Here is a 17,887-nt window from a genome sequence, read left to right as displayed (position 1 = left end):
GACTTACATTATTCGTAATTCCCATGGGAAAGAGAACATATTTAATGAATTTCGTAAGGGTACCATTTATACCATTGATTTTATCGAACTTATCGCGGATTTTTCCCTATTTCCCAAAAAAAAACACCCTTTAACCTAAAATATTTGTATAGACTGTTCGGGTTATTGGTTTCTGTTATAAATGAAACATTTTTACCAAATTTTATTGGTTTAACAATTTTTTCCTAGTTTTTGTGGTACTAATTCAGAATTTCATCATTTCTTAAAAAAAAAACAGTCTTTCACTCAAGATAATTTTGTACACTTTATAGATTCTTAATTCTTATACCAACTAAAACATTTACACAAAGTTTTAAAAATTAATAAAATTTAAGTCAGCTGTTATGATACCTTCCTCACACACAACTTAACCTATCAAAAAAACACCCTTGTACCAAAAATAATTTTAAGAACTTTATGAATCCTTTGTCCCTGCTTTATATAAAACCTTCATCCCGAATTTCATCAGTGTAGCATGTTTTTCACATGGATTTTGGTTATATTTTACCTGTTGAAGTCAAAAAACAAGCAACCTTGATTTTAATCGGCAATAACTTTTCTTAGAGCAATCGTATTGACTTTATTTTTATGTCATTAGATTCAGAATCAAAAAATAAATTGAAAACATGTGTCATAAGATAATATTCGATTAACAATTTATTTCAGTATATTTTTGACCTTCACCCCCTCCCTCTTGTCCAAGAAAAAACACCCTTCCACCCAACTTGTTTTTATAGACTTTTTTTGTCCTTGGTTCTTATCCCAAAAGCAAACTTTTTGCCAAGTTTCATGAGTGTAACAATTTTTTTTTTATTTCTCGATTTTATGTATACTATTTTACCTGTACCTACTATATACCTACCTACATATAAATTTAAAGTCTGTCAAGATGAAAATTTTCCAAAAAAATATTTTGGCTGGAATTTAAAATTGATTGCTCCAAAAACAGAATGCCTTCACTTTGTCTGTTCTTTTCTTCCATGAAAAAAAAGTTGCTGAATTAAATTTTGTTAAAATGATGTCGATGATGGTGATCAAACTTTAAGTCCTTATACAAAAACTTAAGTTAAATTTATTAAAAAACTATAAACTTTTCACTTTTTGTCAGCGTTCCACTAATTTTGTCCAGCAGTGTATAGCGCCAAGGTTTTTCTAAATAATCTTGAAGTGTTTTTGTAACGCTTCGAAGTACCGTCTATAATAATTTAGTACAGAGTGGAACAACTTTGCTTAATTCTCACGAAAACAAAGCAAAATTTTCAAAATAATTTTTTTTTTTGAAATTTTGTTTGTAATTTATGTAAACTTATTAACTTCTTCTTCTTCTCGCTGATTGAGAAGCATAGGGTTGAATGTTTTATGGAAACCCCTGTAGCCATAAAACCCTATTATTCTCGATCAGCGAATTGATAAAGTTATCCCAAATTTCAATATATTAATATGTAATTTTAAAAACCTGATAAAAATCATGTTATATTTTTGATCCCAGTGGAAAAAAAAAATTATTGATCTAGGGGCGAAAACTTGATAATCGATAGTTGATAGTCAATAGTCCCACAATTTGTCGTTTTTTTACTATTAACTATCGCGTTAGCCGATTTCGCCCCAGGCTAATGCACATTGTTGTTCGTTTTGTATTTGCACTACCTTGCATCTTAGCTTCGATTTTGCACAAGTTTCATACAGGGGGTTAAAATAGCTCATTTTTTTAGGAAACATATTTGTGTAAACAATAATTGCAGTTTATGTTCTACCAAACCCCCTCCTTTTTTAAATGTTAAAAAATGTTTGGAGACATTAAAAAAGCTTGAACTTTAAAAGTTTAAGATGACAAAATTTCAAAGTATTCTGTATTGCTCAAGCTTAAAATTGTTTTCGTCTCCGGCAATTTGTAACGAACAAACGGCCATTTGAAAATCGTTAAAAATTGGAATATATGTTTGTTAATCATTTTTAATCATTTTGTTAATAATTGTTAATCATTTTTAAGCTCTATCGAAAAAAAATTTCAACTTATTTAATTTTGTTTTGTTTTTAACTTTAAATACTTTTAATATTGTTGAGTTTTTAAAAATCGATAATCTTAAAAATAATATTAATTCACCAACAATTAATTCTATACAAGTATGCATTACCTACTCTAAGGTCCAACATCCATTTAATGAATAAATAAATATTTTTTAAAAGTTCTAATAACTCTTGCAGTTTGCAAAAAAAAAAAAAAAAAACAACTCTTATTTGGTAAATTTATTTTAAACTTTAAAACATAATATTAAATAATTTATCTATTTGTTTTTGTTTTGTTAAAATAATAAACCTTTTGTTACAATCAAAAATGATAACATTGTTAATGCAACTGCAGTAAGTTTTTCTCCATTAGACGTACTACAGAAGTATTCAGTACAATTGGCTTTGTACAATGTTTCGTAATTTTTCAATACATTAGACCAATCACAAAGTCCTTGAGTGCACCAATCAAATTCTACACGTTTTTGATTAAGGAAAAACATTGCTTTCTCATCATCTTCATTCGAGTCTTCCGATGAACATCTAAGTATAAAGTAAAAAAAAAATTAAAACTATTAAAGTAGATAAAAGATCCTTAACTTACTCAAATTTAACAGCCACTAAATTAGAAGCGAACGGATTGATAATGCTGGTTTTCCACTTTCGATCAGCCATAGTTGCAAAATTATTAGCTTTTAGTGGAACAGTATCTTTGTTTATTCCTAAAGCTGTAATCAAAGTTTCAATTGTGTTTGAATGTGAAAAATATGCAACAGCATCTGGGTCATCGTCGTTATCCAACTTCTTAAGCATATCTTTAGCAAGATTGCAAGAGACTCGAGAGTTTATTTTATGACCGTAGCCTGAATTTTGATAAAACTTAAGATCATCGAGGTATTCCAATGTTATAAGTTGTGCAGGTGTAAACGCCTATTTATTATTATAAAAATGTTTAAAGTGTATTTCGATTTAAATAAAAGATAAACCACACTTACCCCACACCAGATACTAGACCGATTAACATACCAAGCTTGTTCTAACCGACATATATCCCACATAAGCTCTATGTCCTTAAAGTCAAGAGGAGTCTCGAATCTAGAGGAGAAATTATTTGTTTAAAAAAAAAGATGGAAAAAAGTCAGAAAATACACACACAAGGAATTGCCCTATCGTCATAAAGGTTTTTTGCTTACCCAAGTCTTCTTGAAGTATGAGCGATAGTTTCCTTCACAGTTTCACTTTCCCTGAATTTATAGTACTCAGTATCTTTTGTGTTATACATTTTCCAATTATTTTCTTTCCAAATTGGACAACCTAAGTATCCACGCAAGAGAGTATCATTTATTTCTGGAACTATATGTCTTTTAATATTTTGATAGACATTTGGTCCAAAAAGACCTTCAGAGAATGCCTTAAAACTCTCTTCGGCTCGTTGATTTTGAGTATGATGAAACTTGAAATGATAAAATTAAGCAAAATTAGAAAAACATTTTTTCTGCAAAATTATTTTCTGACGTCTCATACCACAAAATGTTCAGAATCATATTCTTTCAACAGGATATTGGGAAAAATTTTCTGTAAAGTTATCGCTAAATATTTCAAATCTTCCCATCCCTGAAAAATAATAAAAGAAATTTTATTCATTAAAAAACTCGAAAAGGCTGACCAAGTTTTTGTTTTTTGTGTTCAAAAGATAAAATTTGTTCGGAAAATTAATTACATAATTGTAAGTTTATTCAGCACTTAAAAAAACCCAGGGGGGTCATTCCGTAATTTTGAAAATGATAATCGAATTGACGATAATCGTTTCACAGTTTGAGAATCTTTAAAGCTATTTGAAATCATTTCTGATTCAATATTTTCTAAACAATTTATATAAATAAAAGTTTAAATATCCGTAGAAGTCGTATCGTATTAGTCTAGGTGAGCTAGTAGTTGCCTCTTAATCGGGTGGCCGGGGTTCATTCTGAAAATGAAATTGTTTTTTTTTTTTGTAAGTCAATAATCGTCAATAAATAAACGATAGCTAAATAGGTCTCGTTTTTGGGAGACTTCATTCGTTTATCCATTTATTCGTTTTTGAATGGAAAGACGAACATTTTGAACAAATCTGTGAGAATTATAATATAATTTGTAATAATAATCATAAACTTTAATATGAGATCAAAATGTTCATGTACACCTACATATGCGTTGGAAGAGACAAGGAATTTGATTTTTTACTTGCTCTATAGGGCAAGTATTGGTTTCGCGTCGAAAAAAAAATTTGAGGTTTTAATCAAAACCAACATTACGATGATGGAGAATTCCAAAAAAGTGGGTCTCGCAAATCCGTCCGTGCGTCTGTGCGTCTGTGCGTCTGTACGTCCATCTGTACACATTTCCACAGCCTTAACGCGTGGATGGATTTTCTTCAAATTTGGTATAGATGATTTTTATGGAATTCTGAAAGTTGGTTTTTTTTTTGTTTTTTTATATCTCGTTTAGAACGTATACCTCCCATACAAAAAAATACGATATTTCGAATTTCTCGAAAACGGCTCTAACGATTTTGATTAAACTTTGTATACGTAATGCAATAAAATTGCATTTTTATTTTTTCTCAAAAAAGTCAATTACAAAAAAAAAAATTTTATATGAAAAAAATTTAGTCTAAATGTCGGCTCTTCCCCAACCTCAACAAAATTTCTTTAAAATTTATTTTAGAGGCAGCTCGTAAAATCTACAAGTAAACTAACATAAAAGTGATTTGAACTGCAAGAGCAAGTACGTGCGACCCCAGTCGTGCATTTAATTTTTTCTTCTTATGCGTATCTTAAGTAATTTTCCAAAATAAGTGCGTCGAAACATTTTGCTTTGAACCGATATAAATTTTTTTTAATGACCCAAAAGTGAAAACTTACCTATATTCATTGAATAAAATTTTGGAAAATGCATATATATTATATAGACATTTTTAAATAATTTAAAAACTTTTATTTATATGAACTGTTTAGAAAATATTGAATCAGAAATGATTTCAAATAGCTTTAAAGATTCTCAAACTGTGAAACGATTAACGTCAATTCGATTATTTTCATTTTCAAAATTACGGAATGACCCCCCTGTCTTTTAGAGAGTCCAAAATATTTATATGTCTTCTTACCTGAAATGTTAATAATCTTGCCATTTCTGGTGTTATTGTTGAATTGAACTTCCATGATTGAATAGACAGAAAATCTTCCATACACAAGGCTCCAGTTTCCGGTTTTGTTTGTAGGGTTAAATAATTGTTTAATATTTGAGTCTTAATCTGAAAACAGTTGAAAAGTTTATTTTTTTAAATATTTAACTACAATTAACCAATAGAAACACAATTAAAATATTTCTTGGAAATATGTCAAGAAAAATCTGCATTGAGTATAAATTATTCAAAAAACAACGGAAAAATAATGAAAACTATTTTAATATTCAAGCGGAGTGATGAGCCCACTGTCATACCTGGGCGAAACACATATGGAGTTGAGGTCATTTGAACTTTTTAATTGTAACTATTCAATGTTTTGTAATGTCAAATTTTGTTCATGAAAGGCTTTTAGGTTAGGTTAGGTTAGGTTAGGTAGAAATGGCTGTCAGGAAAACAACTGACACACTTAGACCATTTATTGGTCCGTTGATTTTGTGAGGAAATTCCTCACTAATTAAACCAGTTGGAGCTTTTAATAAAGCGGTGAAGGTTGAAGATGTCAGTATTGATTAGTTCACTGGTATCTTCTAAGAAATATTTTTCCAGGTATTTTTTACGTCTACTGGAAAGGGCAGGACATGAGCAGAGAAGATGTTGGATTGTTTCTTCTTCTTCCTCATCAAGGCAACTTCTACAGAAGTCGTTAGAGATTACGCCAAGTCTTATGGCGTGTCTACCTATGAGACAGTGTCCTGTTAAGACACCTATTACAGAGCTGATATGCAATCTGCTTAGAGACAACAAATTTTTTGAACGTTTTGGATCTAGCCTAGGCCAGATCTGCTTGGTCGTTTGGCAAGTTATAATGTTTGACCATCGTATGTTTGTTGCCTCTATAGCTTCTTGCTTCAGCATGAGTTTGCACGTTGCGATTGGTATACCAATATTTGCCTTATTGGGTAAAATTGGTATTAGAGTTCCATTTCTGGCGAGTTCGTCTGCTTCACAGTTTCCAAGAATATCTCTGTGACCCGGCACCCAGAAAAGGTGAATGTTAAACTGTTCTGACATCTCCATGAGAGATGATCGACAGTCGCGGGCAGTAACGGAGTTTGTGGAAACCGAAGCTAACGATTTAAGGGCGGCCTGGCTATCAGAGAAGATGCGGATATCCGATGTAGATATCACGTTTTCTTTGAGCCAAGTCAGTACTTCTTTAATCGCCATTATTTCCGCTTGGAACACGCTGCAGTGATTAGGGAGACGGAAGGAAAGACTAACATTAAGTCTATCGGAGTAAACCCCGCCACCCACTCCGTCATTGGTTTTAGAACCATCTGTGTAGAAATGAATTGAATCATCTCTTAGAAACTCGGCATTGTCCCATTCTGATCTATTTGGGATGGTGACTTCATAATTATTGCCGAAAACCAATTGTGGGGTGGTGTAGTCGGAGTGACTGTGGATTGATCCGAATGAATTCAGAATATTTGTGTGGCCAATAGAGTTATTGGTCCATTGAGAGATGGCTTGGAGTCGAATAGCAGTGCTCGCGGCCACCTGCTTGCTGAATATATCTATGGGTGGAAGATTGAGTAATATATCAAGAGCGGCGGAAGGTGTCGAACGGAGAGCTCCGCTGATGCACATGCAGGCTGAACGTTGGACTTTGCTTAACTTGTCTCGATATGTTACTTTTTCCAGAGCAGTCCACCAAACTGCTACCCCGTAAGTGAGAATAGGTCTGATGACTGCAGTGTATAGCCAATGAGTTATTTTAGGAGATAGTCCCCATTTATTCCCTATAGCTTTTTTGCAAGAAAAGAGTGCCACTGTGGCTTTTAGAGTATATGCAGCATTTTAAAAGCGGTTAGAGATTGACGAAGTTATAATTTTTAAATCATTAAACATTAAACAAAAATTAAATTTTGAAGTTTTAAGAAATTATTTAGCTGAATAATTAATTTTTTGATATTAAATTGTGATTTTTTTATTATGAGTTTCTTAATATTAACTTGAATGCTTTTAAGTTTACATTCAAAGTTCTTTACTTTTGTTTCTAATATTTACTATTTTTCTTAAGCACAAATACGACATTTTTAATTGCATTATTTTAGGTAATAATTTATATTAATTTGAATAATGTATACCTATGTATGGAATTGCTTTTCTAAGAAGCTTTGAAAAAAGACTTGTGTTCCAACAGACCTGTGTTTCAACAGTGTACCTCTTCATTGCATCTAACTACCTCTACAACAATAAATTAAAGAAATCTTTTATTCACCAACTGTGTCGCAAAAAAGATCTTTCTTTTCTTAGACGGCTTCCGCCACAGTTAACATTGTGTGTATAGACTTTAATATTAACTATCAAAGGATTGATTTTTATTTATTTTATTTATTTTAAGAACAAAGCTCTTGATTTTATAAATCTTGTACAATATCCCTCATTACATTTTGGAACAACTTAAGACAATGAGTTTCTAAGTAGTTGAATAAATACATACAAAAATCTATGCAAAATAGTACGTATACGCCACAGTGTCCAATGAAAATAGAAAAATGTGTGAAAGCGTTGGTTGAAATTTTAAACATGCTTATTTTGTCTGCCTTTTAACTTATCGCAAGGCTTAATTTTAGCTCCCATACAAAATTCTCTCAAAGCTTACCGGAGCCAAAATTTGTTTGAATTTTAGCCGAGGTGAGTCAGTAAAAATTTAACACAGAGTCCAACAGCAACAATTTACTGGGAACTACTTCAATTTTGTGTTCCAATAAAAATGAGTTTGGATTTGGAACAGTTTGAAATTATAAAACATCGATACAGAATTCAATTCAATATCGAAGAAATCTTTTAATGTAATTTACCAATCATTGTTTACTATTTACCACACCTTACATTTCTTGCTAGCCCTTGGATTACTAAGAGTATACATACAATTTTCCCAATCTTAACGGTGTTCTTTGATGAGTAAGTAAAAACCAATAGTTTTATATCAACCAGGCAAAACAAAACTACTTATCAAATGAGTCACATGATGCATTGTGGGTTCTTTTGGAAATAATTGGGTATGTAAGCTTTACTCACTGCTGAAGATCACTTTTCACAAAGGATGGTAACATTTATTTAATGTAAAATAATTTCAAAAAATTTGGGTAAATAATAAGAAAAATGAATCATGAAAGTTAGGAGCTAAGAGAACTTTATAGACAGTATTTCCATTATTCATTCTTTAAAGACTGTCAAGGATCAGTATTGAGACACACCAAAATTCTCTTACCTCTTCAAGTTTTGGTGCATTGAGTATAGTATCGCGGTAGGGTAGTCTTGTTCCATGTCTGCTCGTTATCCAAACTTTCTTTGCTGTACAATCTAAAAATAAAAAAAAATTACAAATCAATTAGGATGAAACAAATTAATACACATAAATTAGTTTTCCTTACTTGGCACCTGGAAACCTATATCCAAGTCCGTACCCCTCACAAATTGGTAGGCAGTTTTTGAAGTGAATGTACGTTTTTGAAGTTGCTCATTATCCCTTCCTAAACAGTAGTCTTCGCAACATGATTCCTGAGCGTATACTTTATATTGACTGAAGACTAAAATCAAGGTTACCAAAAAGGCTTTCATAATTTTCACTTTTAAACACGTAATGGTGGTTTATGTAACTCTTGTATCTCTTTTCTTTTTCTACTGATGTGGAATTTTTTGATTTTAAGAAGAACTATACACAGGCAACCGTTTCGTTCTAAGAATGTTTTATTTAAAATAGAATTTCTATCACATCACAATTTTATAATTTCAAATCTTCAAGTGTTTATCTAAGATAAGAGGATCACAAGTTCAATAAGATATTTAGGTGAGAAGAGTGATAAAAAGTGTTTTGTCAGATGTATTTGTTTAGTTATTTTTTATTTTTTTATAATGCAAAATTAAAGATTACATCTCACGCACAAACTATTACAATAATTTGTGTATTTAATTTTGATTATTATCTATCAACAGTATCTTGAATATGGTTATTGCATTGAGACACTCCGAAATGTACTGCTAAAATATTTTAAAACATCAAACTCAGGTCTAAGGTGATATTTTTTTTTGGTGAAGAGATAGAAAGATGTTTCACTTGCTATATGAAATAACAACTAATAAAGATAAGGATAAGTATAAAGATACTCACGTATAGGGTATTTGCGTAAGGCAAAAATTGTATGTTTGACCTACAAGGTGTTTCAGTGTGATAAAAAAAAATCATGTAAAAATTGTTCATTTATGTGTCTGAAGGAATTGTGTCTTTTTTTTGGGATATAATTATGTTTGCACTATCAAAACATGTAATTAGACATTTAGTTAGGTACCTACTCATACGAATTTTATTTAAATAACACCTTAAAAATATTGAAGATTTAGTGATCTTTTTCCAAATTGTTGTTGCCCAGACACAACAGTTATTTTTTTAAATAATGAATTTAATTATAATTTGTATAGGCCACTTAACATAAATTAGGATATAAGACCCTAATGACTCCTTGTTCACGGAAACATAGGCACAGGCAATTAAGCTTATACATTTTTCTTTAACCTTATTGAGACCGTCAATTTTTCCAAAGTGTTGCTAAAAATAATGGTACTGGAATTTTAAAAAGAGGGTTTTTAAGGTCGAACTTCCTTATTTTGAGATCTTGTGATGAAAAAAAATTTCAAGCTACGTGTTCCACTCAATCTTTTTGAATATCATCCTTTTTTTCTCATCCAAAAACTTTGAAATATTTGTTCCAACTAAACATCTTTTAAAAAAAAAACAGGTATTGGTTTTTGGAAAAAATATTTTTTTTTGTTTTTTGCATTAATTATAAAAATTAAGAAAAACTGGGCTTTTGGGATATTAGGCGCTTAGTTGGAAATATTGAGAAAGCAAGTACCTTTTACAGTTTTATATGCCCAGCTAGGGCTCCCAACTTTGATTGGAAACAAAGGAGGACAATATATTTTCAAAAAAAAAATTATTTCTCTCTAGATTTTGTCGCATGGTGATATTTTTGGCTGGGATTTCGTAAGACTCCCCAAAAAATCGAAAAGAAAATCCATTTTTTTAGTACTATTACGTTTATTACATTTTTTTCTAGATTATTTCTCAAAAACGGCTCAACCAATTTTTTGTAAATTTCGTCAACAGGTTCATATGCAATGTTTAAAATTTTTATAAGCGTTATAATTTTCTTGATTTTATTTACAAGAAAATTGAATCATTTATTTTCAAAACATGATAAGTCCATGATTTTAAATTTTGCAGGAGAAGAAAAAAACGTTCTATTTTCTTTCGATGTGTGTAGCAAAATTTATAAAAAAAAAAACTTCTGTAGAACTTTTGCCTAGGTACAAAATACCGTTTCGTTTTTTATTTTTGAAGAGATAGTTCAAAAGATAAAAAATAAAAACGCTTTTGGACTTATCATACTTTGAAAATAAACGGATGTGAAATTTTGCTTTCATCCCCAGTCTATTACAAAATTGTATTTGAGATTAAAATATAATGTCCGGAGTGCTTCTTTAACTTTAAAGACACTTTAAACTTAAGATTTTCAGCCAGTAGCTTAATATAGCATTTACACATAAAAAAGCTGTTGTTTATTTTCAAATATGATAAGTCCGGGACTTATCCTGTTTTTGATACTAAAAAAATATTTCTCTTAGCTGTAAAATCGGATATAGATGGAGTAGATACTTCATTATTTTGAAGATAGACGTGGTTATCCCTAGAGTTACAATTTAGTCAAAAAAACGAATTTTGAAAAAAAGTGGACTTATCATGATTCAATCAAAACACTTAAGAACATTTTTAAAAATTTATTTTGTGACGATACATCACAGAATTCATCGGTATTTCAGTTTAAAATCTGTTTTTGAATGCAAATTCTTAAATATTTTACGGACCAAAAGTAGCATACTGTTACATAAATAAATAAAATAAATAGAATAAATATTTTTAAGTTTAAGTGAATGTAATGCATTCATTTTGAAAAAGGAGGACATTTAAAAGCTTAAGAGGATAGGAGGACAAAAAAGTGAAAAAGAGGACTGTCCTCCCAAAAGGAGGACTGTCGGGAACCATTTTGCCCACAAAAACCCTAAAAATTTTCAATTTAATCCATTTAGCCGTTTTTTTTTGTTTTATTCGATCGATTTTTTTTTTCAATCTAATCTTTGAAAAAGTAGTAAATAGAAATCTATTTTAAATAAATTTTCGTGTATTTGTCAATCAACAGATTTTTATTGCAAAAATGTTATAAAAAACGCTTTTAACATATCTTTTTTAACTTCAAATAATTTTAATTTTTTGAGTTTTAAGATTTAAGCTTTGTGTTTTTTTCGAAGTAAAATGTATGATTTACTGAGAAAATTTGATCGGCAATAAGATTTTACTTCATAGTTTGGGAGAAAATAACTAAACAATTAGGTATATCACCTATAATAGAAAAAATAATATCACCACTATTTTGTAAAGAATATTCACTTTCAGTAATGTTTTGAAAAAAGAAAGAAAATACTTAAAATAATAAAAAAGAAAGAAATAGGTTTCATTATACCTAATAAACTAAAACGTAAAATCTAGTCAACATTGATATTTTAATTGTCAAAGTGAAATTTTTACTATCCACCTAAAATTAAAAAAATGTCAAAATGATATGATAAAATATCAAAATTGATATTTTAATTGTTGGACGGCTTTTGTCACTCAAAAATGTAAGTTTGATAGCTATTATTATCAAATTTTTTTATCGGTTTAGTTCTTAAATTAAATACATAATGCTCGAACATAATACGAATTCACGAACAACATTTTCTAAACAAGTACCTTTGCATTACTTCAAGATCCATCATCCATTTAATAAATAAATATCTTAAAAAGTTCTAATAACTCTTGCAGTTCTTTTGCAAAAAAAGAATCAAACGCTTAATTTGGTAAATATAAATACATATATATACTATAAATTTATTTAAAATTTAAAAACATAATAATATAAAATAATTAATCTATTTGTCATTGTATGTTAAACTAATAAAAACAATGTAACAAATACGAATGATAACATCGTTAATGCAACTCCAGTAAGTTTTTGTCCATTAGATTTACTACAAAAGTATTCAGTGCAATTGGCTTTGTACAATGTTTCGTAATGTTTCAATACATTTGACCAATCACAAAGTCCTTGACTGCACCAATCAAATTCTACACGTTTTTGATTAAGGAAAAACATTGCTTTCTCATTATCTTTATTCGAATCTTTCGATGAACATCTAAGTATAAAGTAAAAAAAAGTTAAAACTAATAAAGAAGATAAAAGATCCTTAACTTACTCAAACTTAACAGCCACTAGATTAGAGGCAAACGGATCGATAATACTGGTCTTCCACTTTCGATCAGTCATAGATGCAAAATTATTAGCTTTTAGTGGAACAGTATCTTTGTTTATTCCTAAAGCTGTTATCAAAGTTTCAATTGTGGTTGAATGTGCAAAATATGCAACAGCATCTGGGTCATCGTCGTTATCCAACTTCTTAAGCATATCTTTAGCAAGATTGCAAGAGACTCGAGAGTTTATTTCATGACCGTAGCCTGAAGTTTGATAAACCACAAGATCATCGAGGTATTCCAATACTACAAGTTGGGCAGGTGTAAATGCCTATTTATTATTATAAAAATGTGTTAATTGTATTTAAATTAAAGAAACATAAAAAAGAACTTCACTTACGCCACACCAGATACTAGTCCGATTAACATACCAAGCTTGTTCTAACCGACATATATCCCACATAAACTCAATGTAATCAAAGTCAAGAGGAGTCTCGAATCTAAAAGACAAATTATTTTATTTGAAAAAAAAGATGGAAAAGATAAAGGTCTTTTGCTTACCCAAGTCTTCTTGAAATATGAGCGATAGTTTTTTTCACAGTTTCACTTTCCCTGAATTTATAGTACTCAGTATCTTTTGAGTAATACGCATTCCAATCATTTTCTGTCCAAATTGGACAGCCTGAGTATGCATACAAGAGAGTGTCATTTATTTGCGGAACTATATCCCTTTTAATATTTTGATAGACATTTGGTCCAAAAAGACCTTCAGCGAATGCCTTAAAACTTTCTTCGGTTCGTTGAGTTTGAGTATGATGAAACTTGAAATGATAAGATTAAAATTATAGAGAACAATATTTTCTTAAAAATTATTTGCTGATGTCTCATACCACAAAATGTTCAGAATCATATTCTTTCAACATGATATTGGGAAAAATTTTCTGTAAAGTTATCGCTAAATATTTCAAATCTTCCCAACCCTGAAAAAATAATAAAAAGAAATTTGATTGTCAAATAAAAAACTTCAAATCACTGTTTTTGTTTTTGGGTCATCGCTGAAAAACCCGGTCTTTGGAAAGACCAATAACACTGTGCTACAAAATAAAAAAAAAAAAATACACCCGAGAAATAACATAGTGTAGGCTGTTCGTATGGTCGAATAATGCATAAAAATATTTTTGTTATATTTTTGGAACCCTCCATTTTTTTTTTATTTACAAAAAACCATTTTTACAGACCTTACGATGTAATCTATCAATATTTCAGTCATTTTTCTAACAACTCTCAATATGTTATATGTTTTTGGAAGGAGGATTTCCAGACCTTTTGAATGATGTATATAAGTCTATTGTTTAAACAAATTAAGTGTAGGTTTTTATCCCACAAATCTTGAAAAAGTGATTTTTTTCCCAATTTTTTCAACTTTACCAAATTTTTTTTGCAAAATAAAACAAACAAAAAAATAAAGTAAGGTTATATTCTGAAATAATATACATTTAGGCACAAATTGGCGTATTTTTTTGTTGAATTTGACCAAAACTGCGGAATCTATGCTATTTTTTCGTAAATAGAAAATGTGGCTTTTCATGATGTGAATTGCAAGGTGCACAATATGGTGTTCCATATTTTCAAATAATAAGAATTTCTATGCTCCTAGGATCTTATATGGTTGGAAATAAACTAAAAAAAATATTTTCCAAGTTTCAAGTCTCTAACTTAATTCTAACCCGTGCCGCCAAGCGGTTGAAGTTTCTTATGGGAATAACATGGGGTTTCTTGGACCTTGTTCGATCAATTTTAAATTCCAGCCAAACCGTTCGTTCAAAAAATTTAAAACTTTACAGACTCAAATCTAATAAGTGTAGCTATCATGTGAAAATTTTTCAGATTTTAAATTGTTATAATTTTAGAGATTTAGCTTGGTAAAAAAAGTCATTTTTTCAGACTTTTTCAAAAATCGCTTTTTACCCGTTTAATGTCAAAAAATTAAAAACATACATTTTTTTCACAAATAAGCATAGCATGTATATTTAAAATGCAAATTCAATTCATAGTTATATAAAAAATTGCAATTTAACTTGCAATTCACATCATGAAAAGCCACATTTTCTATTTACGAAAAAATAGCATAGATTCCGCAGTTTTGGTCAAATTCAACAAAAAAATACGCCAATTTGTGCCTAAATGTATATTATTTCAGAATATAACCTTACTTTATTTTTTTGTTTGTTTTATTTTGCAAAAAAAATTTGGTAAAGTTGAAAAAATTGGGAAAAAAATCACTTTTTCAAGATTTGTGGGATAAAAACCTACACTTAATTTGTTTAAACAATAGACTTATATACATCATTCAAAAGGTCTGGAAATCCTCCTTCCAAAAACATATAACATATTGAGAGTTGTTAGAAAAATGACTGAAATATTGATAGATTACATCGTAAGGTCTGTAAAAATTTTTTTTTTGTAAATAAAAAAAAAAATGGAGGGTTCCAAAAATATAACAAAAAAATTTTTATGCATTATTCGACCATACGAACAGCCTACACTATGTTATTTCTCGGGTGTATTTTCAGTGTCGCACCGTGTAATGAATATATATATGTCTTCTTACCTGAAATGTTAAAAATGTTGCCATTTCTGGTGTTATTGTCGAATTGAATTTCCATGATTGAATTGATAGAAAATCCTCGATACACAATGCTCCAGTTTCTGGTTTGTGTAGGTTTAAATAATTGTTTAATATTTGAGTCTTAATCTGAAAACAGTTGAAAGTTTTTTTTTTAATATTAAACTACAGTTAACTAATAAAAACATAATAAAAATAGTTCTTGAAAATATCTCAACAAAAATCTGAAGATAGGTACACGAGCTCTTTGTACACTTGAGTTAAAGGCTTCAGACTCTCAAATTTCATTTGTACCCCGAAAGTATGCAACATTGTTTTCAAATTTAGTATACCTTAACCATTGAATAGTTACAAATAGAAGTGGACAGGAGACAAATTGAAACTTCCGCTGTTTTCTCACTGTCTCTAGTATCGTGCGTGTTTATTGTTTAGGTTTGTGAATACAAAAAAATTAACAAAAAAAAATCCAACAATCCAAAAGCAAATCCAGCAACCCAAAATCAAATCCTAAACAGCTTATAGGGGAAGTGGGGGAAAGACCGCCTATGTGGGCAAGACGGTTTTCGTACTATGTTGTATGAAAAAAAGCAAAATTGGCAACACTTGCAATATAAAATAGGTGCCTTTTAGTACGATCGATTACGTCTGTAAGTTTTAGCAATTTTGGTTAAGACCCCGAAGAGTTGCGGTAAATTTTGTGATTTTTCATTGTTATCGTTCATGTGAAAAGTCAGTTGTATTTTTGACACTGAAATAATTAAAATTTTTAACTTTTCCTTTTTTTATAATAGAAAGAAAGAAGGAGTCATAAAGATAAATTAAAAAAAAAATAAACCAGAACATCAAATTTGATATAATTATGGCAAGACCGCCCATGGGTGAAATGTGAAGCTCTGGTAGCTTAAACAAAGTGAAAAAAGAAGTTCACCGTTAAATCTTCCAAAAAGCTAAGCAACAGGCGCCAAACAATACTGTAATTGATGATTCTGATGAATAGGACTTTGCAAATTGTATTTGTACCTTCTATTTGCAACTGTTTTCTTGATCCAATCCCTGAAGTATTGTTGGATTAAGTGCAAAATGTGTACCAAATGGTACCAAAAAGCTTGTGCTGGAGTGAGGACTAATGAAAATATAGTATAATTGTGTTATTTTTACAAATAGGCTGCATTTAAAACAATAGAAACGGTCTTTCTACCAACAAAATTTGATAGGGAGGTCCCCATGTAGGGGCAAGACGGTTTTTTGTTAGATGTTTTTTCAAAACGTATTATCTTTTGTTCAGTATTTTTTTTTTTATTTTTTTATAATAATGAGAGTTTCTGCAAAAAACATTAAACTTAATGAATAAAAACTTTATTCTATTTAAAAGATGTTTTTTATTGGTTTTTAAGACAGTCAAACACTAAGTGGGCCGTCTTGCACCCACTTCCCTATAGATAAAAGTTTTCCTTTTTCAAAAAGTGGAGAAAGCCTAGCTAGAGGATAAGGTGAATGTCTGTTAAGTTTACCTGCCTAAGTTCGAATCTGCAGGATGGCGATTGCTGTGTAAGGTTTACTCACTGTTGAGGATCACTTTCTTAAAAGGACGAAATTAATTTAATGTTCGCAAAATTTGGGTACGTATACATAAATGAATTGCAAAGCTAGGATTTAAGAGAACTTTGTATCCATTTTTTGAATATTTTTTTCTTAAAACACTTTCAAGGATCAGTATTGACGCATACCCACATTATCTTACCTCTTCAAGTTTTGTTGCATTGAGTATAATTTCACGATAGGGTAGTCTTGTTCCATGTCTGCTCGTTATCCAAACTTTTTTAGCTTTACAATCTTAATGAAAAAAATTACAAAATATTATATATAGTTAAAGTATATAAAATTAGCTTTTCATACTTGGCACCTGAAAACCTACATCCAAGTCCGTACCCCTCACAAATTGGTAAGCAGTATTTGAAGTGAATGTACGTTTTTGAAGTCGCTCATTATCCCTTGCTAAGCAGTAGTCTTCGCAACATGATTCCTGGGTGTATACTTTATATTCACTAAATACTAAAATCAAGGCAAACAAAAAGACTTTCATTTTTAAACACGTAATGATGGTTAATGTAACTCTTGTTAAAATCTGTTTTCCTTTTCTTCTGATGTTAATTTTAGATTTTAAGAAGAACTAAACCGTATAGGTTACTGTTTCGTTCTTAGAATTTTTTATTTAAAATATTTAGAAATTCTATCACATCACAATTTTATAATTTCAAGATATTTAGGTGAGAAGAGTGATAAAAAGTGTTTTGTCAGACGTATTTGTTTAGTTATTTTTAATTTTTTTTTTATAGGTAATGCAAAATTAAAGATCACATCTCACGCACAAACTATTACAATAATTTGTGTATTTAATTTTGATTATTTAGCAAAAATATCTTAAATAATGATTATTGCGTTGAGACACACCGAAATGTACTGCTAAAATACTTTAAAATGTGCAGCAATATAAGGTAATTTTTTTTTATTTATCTAGAGATAGAGAGATGCTTCACTCGTTCTATGGAAAAACTACTTACAAAGATAAGAATAAGTAAAGATACTAACGTATAAGGTATTTCCATGAGTCAAAAATTACATTGGTCAACAAGATTTTTGCCACAAGAACGAAAATATACTTTTTTGAAGGTTTTCAGGGTGCTGAACTGAAATC

General features: G+C 29.9%; 2 protein-coding genes across 3 annotated transcripts; both read right to left on the bottom strand.

Moving 5' to 3' along the window:
• Positions 1-2,271: 2,271 nt before the first annotated feature.
• Positions 2,272-9,247, bottom strand: LOC129911468 (multiple inositol polyphosphate phosphatase 1-like). The gene is made up of 8 exons (XM_055989281.1): positions 8,656-9,247; positions 8,493-8,584; positions 5,192-5,338; positions 3,571-3,660; positions 3,240-3,499; positions 3,042-3,141; positions 2,651-2,976; positions 2,272-2,589 (listed from the first exon to the last, which is right to left on the bottom strand). The coding sequence occupies exons 1-8, from the start codon at positions 8,840-8,842 to the stop codon at positions 2,343-2,345; spliced, it is 1,449 nt and encodes a 482-aa protein (XP_055845256.1). The 5' UTR covers positions 8,843-9,247; the 3' UTR covers positions 2,272-2,342.
• A 2,985-nt stretch (positions 9,248-12,232) lies between these two features.
• LOC129911598 (multiple inositol polyphosphate phosphatase 1-like) lies at positions 12,233-17,645 on the bottom strand. 2 transcript variants are annotated; one of them, XM_055989438.1, is made up of 8 exons: positions 17,089-17,644; positions 16,934-17,025; positions 15,178-15,321; positions 13,457-13,546; positions 13,128-13,387; positions 12,967-13,066; positions 12,572-12,897; positions 12,233-12,511 (listed from the first exon to the last, which is right to left on the bottom strand). In XM_055989438.1, the coding sequence occupies exons 1-8, from the start codon at positions 17,273-17,275 to the stop codon at positions 12,265-12,267; spliced, it is 1,446 nt and encodes a 481-aa protein (XP_055845413.1). In that variant the 5' UTR covers positions 17,276-17,644; the 3' UTR covers positions 12,233-12,264. The 2 variants fall into 2 exon arrangements, with proteins under 2 accessions (XP_055845413.1, XP_055845414.1); XM_055989439.1 differs by lacking the exon at positions 15,178-15,321 and having other exon boundaries at positions 17,089-17,645.
• Positions 17,646-17,887: the final 242 nt, after the last annotated feature.

Source organism: Episyrphus balteatus, chromosome 2 (assembly GCF_945859705.1).
Source record: "Episyrphus balteatus chromosome 2, idEpiBalt1.1, whole genome shotgun sequence".
NCBI classification, from domain to species: Eukaryota; Metazoa; Arthropoda; class Insecta; order Diptera; family Syrphidae; genus Episyrphus; species Episyrphus balteatus.
This window is presented reverse-complemented; position numbering and strand designations above follow the sequence as displayed.

Coding starts and splice junctions, on each gene's coding strand:
- LOC129911598 (XM_055989438.1), bottom strand. CDS start 17,275: ATGAAAGTCTTTTTGTTTGCCTTGATTTTAGTATTTAGTGAATATAAA. Junction 17,026..17,088: donor TGTAGGTTTTCAGGTGCCAA/GTATGAAAAGCT, acceptor TTTTTCATTAAG/ATTGTAAAGCTAAAAAAGTT. Junction 12,898..12,966: donor GGACTAGTATCTGGTGTGGC/GTAAGTGAAGTT, acceptor AATAATAAATAG/GCATTTACACCTGCCCAACT.
- LOC129911468 (XM_055989281.1), bottom strand. CDS start 8,842: ATGAAAGCCTTTTTGGTAACCTTGATTTTAGTCTTCAGTCAATATAAA. Junction 8,585..8,655: donor TATAGGTTTCCAGGTGCCAA/GTAAGGAAAACT, acceptor TTTTATTTTTAG/ATTGTACAGCAAAGAAAGTT. Junction 5,339..8,492: donor ATGCACCAAAACTTGAAGAG/GTAAGAGAATTT, acceptor AACTGTTTTCAG/ATTAAGACTCAAATATTAAA.